This window comes from Leopardus geoffroyi, chromosome B1 (genome assembly GCF_018350155.1).
Source record: "Leopardus geoffroyi isolate Oge1 chromosome B1, O.geoffroyi_Oge1_pat1.0, whole genome shotgun sequence".
Lineage (NCBI taxonomy): Eukaryota > Metazoa > Chordata > Mammalia > Carnivora > Felidae > Leopardus > Leopardus geoffroyi.
Genome location: NC_059327.1, coordinates 126,906,881 through 126,918,986, shown reverse-complemented (window position 1 = coordinate 126,918,986; position 12,106 = coordinate 126,906,881). Strand labels below are relative to the sequence as shown.

The window sequence follows — 12,106 nt, the reverse complement described above, 5'->3', positions numbered from 1 at the left end:
AATAATATTAACATGTAAATTGAACTGAAATATGATATTCCAGTGCTATAATTATGGTTTAAAATTGGCTGAGGGATAATCCATATTTCCCTGCAATATTTCTAAAACTTGTTTAGAAATCACTTGTTTATATGGGTGGTTCTTGCTCTCCATGGTAGCATGGGGCCATAAAAATGACTGCCAAGTTGAGATTGTACAAAATAATCTTAGTCATTGGAGAAGACCGTTGTTCTATGACTTTAAAACTTTTTTCTCAGCACATTAAAAACATTGTTGGTTATAAATGTGTAGGTAAATGAAAAAAATAAAATTTTAGTAGTAAAAGAAACATTGATAAAATTACTTTTGTAAAAAACGTTATCAAGAATAGTAATAATACTTTCTTGTATGATTACAAGAGAGCATTCTTTTTATACCTTGGCAAATTGTAATTCTGAATTTGTATCGCCTTCCAAAATTTTATTGCGTTTTCAGTGTCCTGAAAACTATGCCTGCTCTTTTTTTCTTTTTTAATAGGCTTTATTTTCTAGGTGAGCTTTAGGTTCACAGCAAAATTGAACAGTAAGTAGAGATTTCCAATATATCCCTTCTCCTTCCCTCCCCCCCCCCCACTTTCATCAACGCCCCCATTCCAGAGTGGTACATTTGTTACAATCAGTGAACCTACACTGACACAAGATAATCACCCAAAGTCTATTGCATTAGGGATTGCTCTTCGTTTTGTATATCCTGTGAGTTTAACAAATTCATTATAGTATACAGAATAGTTTTACTCTCTAAAAATTACATTCCATCTTTTCAACCTTCCCTCCTCCTTAGCCCCGCACCATCACAGGCTCCACAGTTTTGCCTGTAGTTGGAATCAGAATGTCCTATAGCTGGAATCCTACAGTAGCCTTTTCACATCGGCTTCTTTCACTTAGTAATCTGCACTTAGATTTCCTCCGTGTCTTTTCATGGCTTGATAGCTCACTTCTTTTTAGTGCTGAATAATCCCTTGTTTGGTTGTGCCGTGGTTCACTTATCCAACTCACTATCAAAGGGCATTTTGGTTGCGTCCAAGTTTTGGCAGTTACCAATAAAGCTGCCGCAAACATCCATGAGCAAGTTTTTGCATGCACCTAAGTTCTCAATGCCTTTGGGAAAGTACCAAAAAGTGTAGTCGCTGTATCATATGGTAAGAATAAGTTTAGTTTTGTAAGAAACTCAAATTCTAAGTTGTCTTTACCATCTCGCATTCCTGTCAGCAGTGAATAAAAGTTCATTTTGCTTTACATCCTCGCCAGCGTTTGGTGTTGTCAGTGTTTTGAATTTTTGCCATTCTAACAGGTAGGTAGTGATATCTCCTTGTTTTCATTTGCCTTTCCCTGGTGACATGATGTTGAGCATCTTTTCATATACTTATTTACCATGTATATATCACCCGAGAGGCGCCCATTCAGTTCTATTGTCCGTTTTGTAACCACTCTTTCCATTTATGTGCAATTTGAATTTGGCTCCAGCACTGTCACTTTTCCTTTCTTTACTGTACTTCATCTCTGTTGCTGAGCTCCCTTTATAAATTATCCACTTTTTAAAAACTTTTGAGTGAGTTTATCACTGAGAACCCAGCAGGCAATGCAACTACACCCTTTGCTGTCTGTACATGAATAACAGATGTGCAGTGACCAGTCACTAACAGACTTTGAGAGCAGTGATATGATAGGTGGTTACTCATGAGACGTATCTGTTACCTACATAGTGATTTGTGGACTGAAGAGTTAGCAGCAAACTTAATACCTTATGCAATTACAGCAGAAGTCCAACCCATTCGTTTGGGAAATGTGTTACTTAACCATTGTGACTGAAATCCAGTGCTTGTTGAAACTGATGCAAAATGAGCCCTGCCTGGATTGTAAACTCTTCTTTCTCAGTTGTAAATGATGTGAAGTTATTCTGGGGAAAAGAAAGAAAAAATGGATACTGGAAACTAAATGCTCTCCCCACCCCCCCACCCCCCACCCCGATGCTCTTTTTTCCTTGTTTGTTGGCTTAAGCAGAATATGGAAAGAGTGAAAGTCTTGATGGAGCTGGGGAAGGGAGTGTGTGGGTTACATGGCTGCTGTAGCTTATCTGATGGATGCGATGCTGTGAAGAACAGTAAAGCTTGGAGGTAGCACACGTCACCTAGAGTTTGGTTTGGGGCCTTCGTTGTATCCAGTCAGCGATGGCAGGAATGGCTTGAACTTTCTTCCTTAGTGTTACCAATCTAGGATGGTTATCCAGCAAGTCAGGTTTAAAGACCAAAAGTGTGGTGCTGCAAATTTCCCAGTAGAAATCTGCCCAAGTTACCTAGTTGAAACAAAAATTGCCATTTGAACATAAAAGGCATGGCTTCTTAAATCAAAAATAGTTTCTTTTGGGGGCACCTGGGTGGCTCAGTCAATTAAAGTGTCTGACTTCAACTCAGGTCATGATCTCATGGTTCATGAGTTTGAGTCCCGCATCAGGCTCTCTGCTGTCAGCACAGAGCCCACTTCGGATTCTCTGTCTCGCTCTCTCTCTCTGCCCTTTCCCTGCTTCTCTGCTCTTTCTCTATCAAAAATAAACAACAGCAAAAAGTTTCTTTTTAATTTAAAGTTCTCTTTTACTATGAAAGTGGAATGAGTATATGATAGAAAATACCAGATAACACTATACTCCCAATACCTAGAGGTTGCTAATATTAACACCTCTGGGTATAAGATATTTGTGTGTGCGTGCTCCTTCTAAAACGAGATCTTACAGGGGCACCTACATGGCTCTGTGGGGTTAAGAGTCCGATTCTTGGTTTCAGCTCAGGCCATGATCTCACAGTTGTTGAGTTCTAGCTCCTTGTCAGGCTCTGGGCTGACAGTGCAGAGCCTGCTATGGCTCTCTCTCCCTCTCTCTGCCCCTCCCTGTTCACGCTCTCTTTCTCTATCTCTCAAAAGAAATAAAAACTTTATGAAAAACACAAAAGGAGATTTTACAGTACATATTCTTGTAACTTGATTCACTCTCCACCTCTCTGTGACAATACATCTTTATCTTATACCCAATCAATACTTTTCATCTCTTTCAAAAATGTCCCTTACAGGACACAGCAGACCCATTTCAGGACATGCGTTTCATCTGGTTATGCCACTTAACTCCCTTTTACTGAAGAGTTCACACTAGTCCTGAATAATGTCCTATCTTCAGGATTTGTGTGATTATTTTGTCCTGTTGTTGACCTTGTTCCTTTATTCTGCAGAGTATGAAGGGATAGAGTGCACATTATCCCTAGAGAGTTGCAAGTTAAATATTTTTCACTAACACATTATATTGCATCACATCAAAAGACATAATGGGTACCTGAGCATTAGTGGAACCCTTAGAGTGATGGCAGCCTGGTCCTACCCTTATACACTTTTTCTTTGTACACTTCCCCCACCCTGCCCCTTTGTGACTAGAAATTAATCCGGCTGACATTACTTTCGCTCCAGATGAATGTCAAAAAGTGAAGTTTAAATGTGGACTATCCTTAGTTTTCTTTTTGTATGGAATTTAATAATGCTAATTCTAGTGTTTTATGAACATGGATACTAAAACCCTGTCAGCCAGGAGAGTTTTATGGGTTAGAGGATTCGGAGTTCAGGCAACAAATATTTATGGAGTACCTATTGTGTGTGATGCGCGGGTTTCGGTGCTGTGATGGGCTGGAAAGCAAAATGTGCTGCAAGCCCTTTCCCGGATGCAGCTTTTATTTAAGAAGCAGGAAGACAAACAGGTAACTGATAGGGACAGTGAAGAAAAAGTGAAGGACTTTCAGGTGGTCATGGAGGGAAGACCTTTAGCAGGTGACATTTAAGCCAGGCTTACATGAGGATAGGACCCAGACAGGAAACATGCTGGAAATGAAGCATTCTAGGCCGAGGGGCCAGCAAGCGTAAAGGCTCTGAGGTGGAAGTGAGATTTGTGTCTGAGGAACAAACAAAACACGAGTGTGTGTGGAACACTGTGAGGAAGGGAGAGAGTGCTAAGAGATGGGGTCAGGAGGCAGTTTACCGAAGAGTTTTAAGAGAAAACAAGGGGAGTACATTTTAAGTCTTTAGAAAGTGTTCATTCAATAGGGCAGGGAGAGGAACATTATAGGAAAGTCTACTGGGGAGTCCATGGGAGGAAATGAAGAGGCATGTGGTGAGTTGCAAGTTGAGAATAAAGATGCGACAAGCTTGCTTCTGTGTCACCCAGAAGGATTCAACACACTGTGACCAGACTAAGTCTCCAGAGTGCTGCGAAAAGCAATCTGTGTCTTGTCTCCTAGAATATAGTCTCCTTGAAGGACCCCAACTTACCCCAGCACCTGAATCGTATTTAGATCTGAGTTTTTGTCCATAGTACTTTATAGGTGCCACTGTGCTCCTCTGTCAGTAGTAGGGCTGTAATATCTGGTCTCACTTTTTGTGACATTAACAATTATTATTAGTCAATGCCTAGGTCCATTCCAATTATCAGGGGTTGGAAAACGGTAACAGTTTGTTTTAATCCCCCTTTTTATTTACTAACTGGAATACTTTGATGAAGACAAACTTGGCCCATCGATTTTTGTTATCTTGAGGTGCAATTGGCATAGGAAAGGCAAGGTAAATTCTTTATACAAACCCCCCAACCTTTTAAAGACCGTTTTCAGAACAATAATTTGACTCTGTATCATCTAAAAGTAACCAATGAAGCTCTATTTGGTTTGGGGATTTACGTGTACATGTTTGTGTTTGGTTGTGGTGGTAGTTGCCATCATGTCTTCATTTTGATTTGTTTCAATCCACTGCCAGTAATATTCTTAGTGAAGCTTGAATTGTCCCATCTTTGGCCACTGGAAGCCTCTTCAAGTTAACTTTTGAGTCCTTGTGACACAACCCCAGTTGTCTTTGATAATTCATTTGCTTCCGGTGTGATGAGGTATTCCCAGCTCGTCTCTTACGTTTCCCTGCCCGAATTGAGAATGAGCTATTTCTCCAAGAACCCCTCATTCCTTTTAATATTTAATATTAAATCCTTTAATACTTAGACCCAAAATCTGGGTCCTGCAGGTGCCCAGGACAATTGGATTGGTCATTGTGTCCAGAAAAAGGATACAACGTGCTTTTTTCTTTACCCTAAGATAAAGTTCATCATGACTTCAGATATAGTTCACTTTCAGGAATAGGATGTTTACTTAGCTTCACGGATCTGACATCTCTATCTTCTTTCTCCCACACTGAAGGTCCTGGTTCTCAGTGACATCTACATATTTTTGTATTGCTTAACCCCAAAATATGATATACTAATATTAGAAGAAAACAATATGACTATACCCAGTACCACCAACAATATAATTACAAGAACACTCACTTTACTGTACTTTGCTTTATTGCATGTTGCAGATACTGAGGGGTTTTTTTATTGTTTAAGAGACAGAGAGAGGGGTGTGTGTGTGTGTGTGTGTATTTGTGTAAGTGGGGGAGGGGCAGAGAGAGAATCCCAAGCAGGCTCCACACTGTCAGTGCAGAGCCCAACATGGGGCTCGGATTCATGAACTGTGAGATCATGACCTGAGCCAAAATCAAGAGTTGGACGCTTAACTGAGACCTAGGAGCCCCACATATACTTTGTTTTTTACAAAGGTTTGTGGCAAACCTGTGTTGAGGAAATCTATTTTGTACTATTTTTCAAGAGCATTTGCTCACTTTGTGTCTCTGTCACATTTTGGTAACTCCTGCAACATTGCAAGCTTTTTCATTATTATGGTGTCTGTGATCAGTGATTACAAGGTGCTGAAAGCTCAGATGATGGTTAACGTTTTTTAGCAACAAAGTACTTTTTTTTAAATTTTTTAATGTTTATTCATTTTTGAGAGAGAGAGACAGAGTGTGAGTGGGGGAGGGCCAGAGAGAGAAGGAGACACAGAATCTGAAGCAGGCTCCAGGCTCTGAGCTGTCAGCACAGAGCCCGGCACAGAGCTCAAACCCACGAACTATGTGATCATGACCTGAGCTGAAGTCCGGTGTTTAACGGACTGAGCCACCCAGGCGCCCCGCAACAAAGTATTTTTTTAATTAAGATATGTATATTGTTTTGTTTTGTTTTGTTTTAGACAATACCATTGCATGCTTAGCAGATTACAGTATAGTGTAAACATAACCGTATCCAGGGAAACCAAAAAATTCATTTGATGTGATATTCGCATTGTTGCAGTGGTCCGGGACCGATCCCACAATATCTCCGAGGTATGCTCCTACTAACAACGGTGTACAATTTCTATTTTTTGTCCTGAAAGAATATTTCTAATAAGATGTATAGTCAAATTACTGTGTTTTACTGTGATATTTCTTAAAACAGTTCTACCTCACTAATAAAGTACTTAGGTACTTTACACACTTCATGCATCAATTTGACACAGGTTTATTTGTTTCACTTTGCTTTTACTTTGCAGTGTTAGCTTTTTAAAATATTTTTGTTGTTTTTATATAATTATATAAAATATTTTAGTGGATGCTTTCAAAGTTAAGTCCACTAAAAAAATTTATTCAGAGAAGTTTAGCTTTTATCCCTGCGCTCTAACCTACTCTCTCCCGGTGGGTAACTTTTTTTTTCCTCAATGACTCTTTGTAAGTTTTTGGTTGGGTGTGAGTGTGCTTGCGTTTTTTTATGATGTAAAAGGTACTCACAGAGTTACCAATGAGCCACTCTTTTCCCCCTAAGTATGTGTCCAAATCTTGCAGAAGATGAGGTCCATCATATGTAAGAAGCTCATTAAACATCTGATCCTAGGAGAGAGAGAAAAAGCTCACTTTAAGGATAATAGGAAGAAAAATAAATAATATGATTGGAAGAGGAAGTAGATTTTTCCATATTTATTCTCCCGTATGAGTTGAGAAAGGAAGAAAAGTAGCTTATGTGTTGTTGGTGGGGGTGGTTGCTGTTTTCAAATGTGTGACACGGAGATTGGGGTCTGATTCTTTATACTTAGTCATCCCTTTGTTACTCATGGATTAAAAAATAACTGTCACCGGTTCTTACAGCTTCTTTGTATATGATGACTAAATATTTCACCCACAAAAACTTTTCATGATTTTTATCTTAATTTGTACTGAGAAAAAACGATTCCATTATGTTTTTACATTTTTAAAATTAATCTTTTTTCTTAGGCTCACTCTTTTTGAAGTGAAATGACGTAACTGAGGCTAAAGAAATGAATTTTAGTTTGTAAGGCTAGGTTCCTTTTGTTTGGCAGTCTTTTATTTCCCCATTGCACTTAACAGAAGTAATCTATAATAAATCATTATGCTCTCGGGCTTTTATGCGTTTTTTCTTGTTGGCTTGACATGGTGCCTTAGTATGAGCCTTGTCTGCCTTGAATACCATCTACAAAACCATCATCTAGGTGCACTCTTTTGATATATTATGTAAGCTAACATTACAAACCAAATGTTCTTAGAAGAGACCATGGCCTCTTTCTTGGTAAGAAGTGTTTGTTTATATACGAAAATTCTGGCTGGTGTGTATCTTGGATATGAAATGTAAGCCAATCTCAAAAATATTATAAAATATGTGTGTACATATGTTATTTGCTAATAATGATAAATGATGTATAATAAAATCCAGCCTTTATTAAGACAGGTCAGGTAGTGGATTAACTCCCTCACCAACTTGCCGATTTCCTTTGTTATTATTATAACTGCTAGGTAATAGAGATTACTGTAACATAATGCCTTAGGTTTGTAGAGCACAGTTTGCAAAAGCATCATTACATATTTACATACATTGGTCAGATTTTATAAATGAAACATGGGAAGTTTGTCATTATTTTGCCTTTTTATTTTTTCCACTGTTCTTTGCTACCTTCATTCATAAGGTTCTCTCTCTATCGTTAATATGTTCATAGTTTACAATAAAACAGTGTGAGTTCTGCCTCTTACACATCATGTGCAAGCTGAGAAGTAATGGACCCAGATCCATGTGGCACTTCCCAGAGCCCAGCCCAGCTCAGCATCAGTTGGAAAGGTATTTATGGCCAACTTGACTCTCCTAGAATAGCTAGAAATGGGAAGGAGTCAAATGGAACAGGATGTAGCTGCTGGACAGGTTTCCAAAACTTTTGTATTCTCATCTGCACAATTTTGTTCCTTCTTCTAATGTGCATTTTCCACAACTTAAGGTCAGGTATACTGATGCTTGTGCATATGCAATGCCAAATAAAAATCCTTTCTCTGCACTAAAAGAATCTTTTAGTGCAGGTTCTCTTTATATGTTTGGTGAATCATCTCAGTGATTCATCTCCTCGAATTACATGTAAATTATAACCAGCATAATTATTAGTATTTAAGAATCATTTTGAAGAATACTCGCTAAAATAACACAAAGAAGATGAAATTTCATTACACATCCTTTTTTCCAGATGTGTACTTTTAAAAATGTATTTCCTGATAAACCCTAGATAGCCACGCGGTAGACTCAGAAATTTCCTTCTTCCTCCAGAGCATTGTAAGTCAGGAGGTTTTTGAACCTGAAAACTGATTGCTATAGTATTCTATCAGATGACTTTTAGAGGAATTCTATTTCTCCAAAGCATTTATCTTTATTTTTTTTTTAATTTTTTTTTTTCCGTTTATTTTTGGGACAGAGAGAGACAGAGCATGAACGGGGGAGGGGCAGAGAGAGAGGGAGACACAGAATCGGAAACAGGCTCCAGGCTCTGAGCCATCAGCCCAGAGCCCGACGCGGGGCTCGAACTCACAGACCGCGAGATCGTGACCTGGCTGAAGTCGGACGCTTAACCGACTGCGCCACCCAGGCGCCCCCAAAGCATTTATCTTTAAATCCACACTTCCTCAATCATTTAGTATTGGAAATGGGCCGCTGGCATTCCTTCAACCCTGCTCATCTTTCATCTTCCCGTTCCCATTCTTTAGGGGGAAACAAACAGATATGTTGAATAACCAGGGAAACACAAGTAGTAAATTCGAGGATTCTCAGGGTGACCAATGTCCAGAAACATATTTTGCCTTCTAAACTTAATTTTTTAAAAGTTTGAAGTGGAATTTTTTAGCAACCAATACTGTAACATTTATAATTACGTGTGTTTGAAAAATCTTTAGGGCTCATACAGTAAGAGGGCTATTTTCACTGTCCGTCCATCTTCACTGTATCAATATTCTGCTCTTGAAAATGGTACCTGACCACAAGGTGGCAGCAGTGCAACCTACTGCCGGGAGACTAGGCAATGGAATATACTGCAACTGTGGCCTGTTCATTATATACTAGCCAGATCCTGCTTATTAATCAGATGGTATGTAGCCAATTGCAATATTTCTGTAACATGTCCTCCTTTCATATGATTTATTTATAAACTTGGATTATGTCCTGTGAATTTCATTTTTTTTTTTTAGCTAGAAGGTATGTAAGAGCATGGTTATTCTAATACAAAGGTAGGTTACTCTAATCATAAACATCCAAAGAATATTTTCCTCTGGGAGTTAGCTTCTATTATGGAGCCTCGGCCACAGAAGAGTAAAAAATAGAGAAATAGAGAAGAACAAGCCCATCGATCGATAGATTGCCAATCAGTGGGGTCTTTAGCACATCGAAGGGAAAGTTTTAGATACATTTCTCTAAATTGGAGATTATGTATCTACTTGTCTCTGCACTTATAAGGATGTGTTAAGTATAGATGGCCATGTCTAACAAAAGGAAAAACAATGAGCAATGAACTATATAAGCACTATTAATTATACATCATAGAATAATTATATCTAATATTTCTCAAAACACTTGCTACCTTGTCATAGGTACTCATGCTAACTTTTCATTAATCCTGCCAACACACTTCAAAGTAGATTCTGTGGTATCCCTACTTTACAGACAAAGAATTTGAACTATTGATAGGTAGTTATGTGACAACTAGTAAGAAGGGAATCAGAATTCAAGCCTGGCAGTGTGACTCCAGAGCCTGAAGGTAATTGCTATGAATCAAAGCTGAGCTTTTATTTTAAACTTTGTGCTGGTTAGGCAGCCATTACATTCATGTCAAGGAATCAGGAAATGTGAATACTTTTATGTTCCAAATATCTCTATTGAAATCAGAAGTTCCTAGTTAAGTAAGTTGTATTTAGCCTAAATATGTTTAAGCAAATTGATAAGACTGTCGTTCCATGCTGTAACTTTTGGATACAGACCATAAGCGATAAGACATACATAGTGACCAGCTGCTGGCATTAAAACCAGCGGTTGAGAACATGGAGTCTGAGTCCGAGTGGCTGGGATTTGAATTCCTTGTGTACTACTTACTAGCTAAATAACCATATACAAGTTACTTATGCTACATGAACCTCAGTTTCTCCATCTGGAAAAATGAACATCATAGTTTCTTCCTAAGGGAGGCCCTGGGTGTTAGTCACTAATTTAAAAGAAAGAATGCACAGGTGATGAGGCAACTCCATAACCACTCTATCTCTTAGTTTCTTCACGTGCAGAGTGAGCATGGTGATAGAAAGCACTTATCTCACGGGTGGATTGGGGGGACTGGCTGAGACCACGTGTGTGAAGGGGCTGGAGCCACACCCACATGTGGTGTTTGAGAAGTTCAGCTCTTGCTGTCTCTCATGCATCACATATGTAGTGCCTGCTAAGTGAGAGGTGCAGTGCTAGGTGTGGGGACATGAGTGAGTAGCACGGACATAGTTACTACCCTCATGAGTGTTCTACTGGAGGAGACAAACAAGTAAATATATTTTAAAATACGATTGTAATGAGGCCCTACAGGACACCACTAGGGGGCTGTAATGGAGAATAACCAGCAAGGTCTTTTTAGAATTCTGGATGAAGATGATGGATGTGACACACATACATATTTTTCATCCAAAAACCACAGTAAATACGTATTTTTGAAAAGATAGAGCCCACAAAGAGGTGGAAAACAGGAGACAAGACAAAACAAAATTTGAAACCGTAAAGAAAATGGTTGAATGGTATCTGCAAAGGTAAAGCTGAAAACTTTAATATCTATCTCATAACACCCTCAAATGGTTCAGGAAGAGGCAAGATATATCGAGAATTGGGGGTAAGGAGGTAAGAGAGAGGATAATGTGAGGACTGGTGGAAAGCTGTGGAAGAAGTCGTTTTAGCATGAGATTTCCTCCTTCATTTTACACTTGACACCTGCCTCTGCCCCATCATTAGCAGAAGGCTCGAGAGGGTGAAGTAGAAGTAGATGGTTTGTGGGTTGGGAGTTGTCATTCATAATGTATTCAAAATAGGAGATTAAATGAATATATGCACACTGAACTCTAAGTTCTGAGATTCTTAGCCCTCTCTTTGCTGATTGTTTCCCAGAATACTGGCAGCCACAACTTCATTTCCAGGCAAAAGACTGGAAGTCCTCTCTTGGGACTCTTTCTAGTCCCTAAAGATAGTGCTATGGGGAAATACTCTGCAAATGGCCTGGTGATGCTCAAAATCAACAAAACCTGTCCACATGCCGAGGGCTTTGGGTAAACTTTTTAATCTTCCTATTCTTTATCATGGCTTGTGGGGAAAGACAGAGACCAAAAAAAGAGGAAAATTAGGGTAATAAAGATTTCAGGATGACAACTGTGCACCAGGTGTTTAGGGTGACCAAACCAGACTGAAGCAGTGTGGCACACAAGACAGACATATCCATGCTGTCTGTCATCATCACACCTCTTCTCATCAAGCCTTCATTTTAACTTTTGGAATCCTGGAGGATGCACCCTAAATAAAGAAGTAAGTAAAAGACAGAGATGGCATCCAGGAAACAATAGGACTCCACTCAGGAGAAAGACATCATCCCTGGGATGACAGTGAAGGGAAGTCTGGTGAAGACAGATGTGCAGAAACCTAGGCAGTTCAGCAAAAGAGAGAGGATCTCGGCCAGGTATCTCCAAGAAAATAGGGGACATAATAGATTATCTGGTATCATTGACCTTGTGGAAAATCGTATTGGCAGGCTACTGGGTGGTGTGGGAAGGTTTAGTAGTAATTGTAAAAGCAATTAGGCAAATGAAGGAAAGGCAATTAGTAACTTTGAGGAAGTAACGTGAGAAAGGAAATAAAGTATACTACAATT

At 39.1% G+C, this 12,106-nt stretch overlaps 1 protein-coding gene across 2 annotated transcripts in view; it reads right to left on the bottom strand.

The window, feature by feature from the left end:
- Positions 1-614: 614 nt before the first annotated feature.
- The window catches only part of HPGDS (hematopoietic prostaglandin D synthase), a 33,190-nt gene continuing 21,698 nt past the window's right edge, over positions 615-12,106 (bottom strand). Inside the window, exons 6-8 of one of the 2 annotated variants that reach the window (XM_045472741.1) lie at positions 6,690-6,788; positions 2,167-2,331; positions 615-1,935 (exon numbers count right to left, since the gene is read on the bottom strand). In XM_045472741.1, coding sequence (XP_045328697.1) covers positions 2,167-2,331; positions 6,690-6,788 — 264 coding nt within the window. In that variant the 3' untranslated portion in view covers positions 615-1,935. The other variant, XM_045472730.1, reaches the window with a different exon arrangement.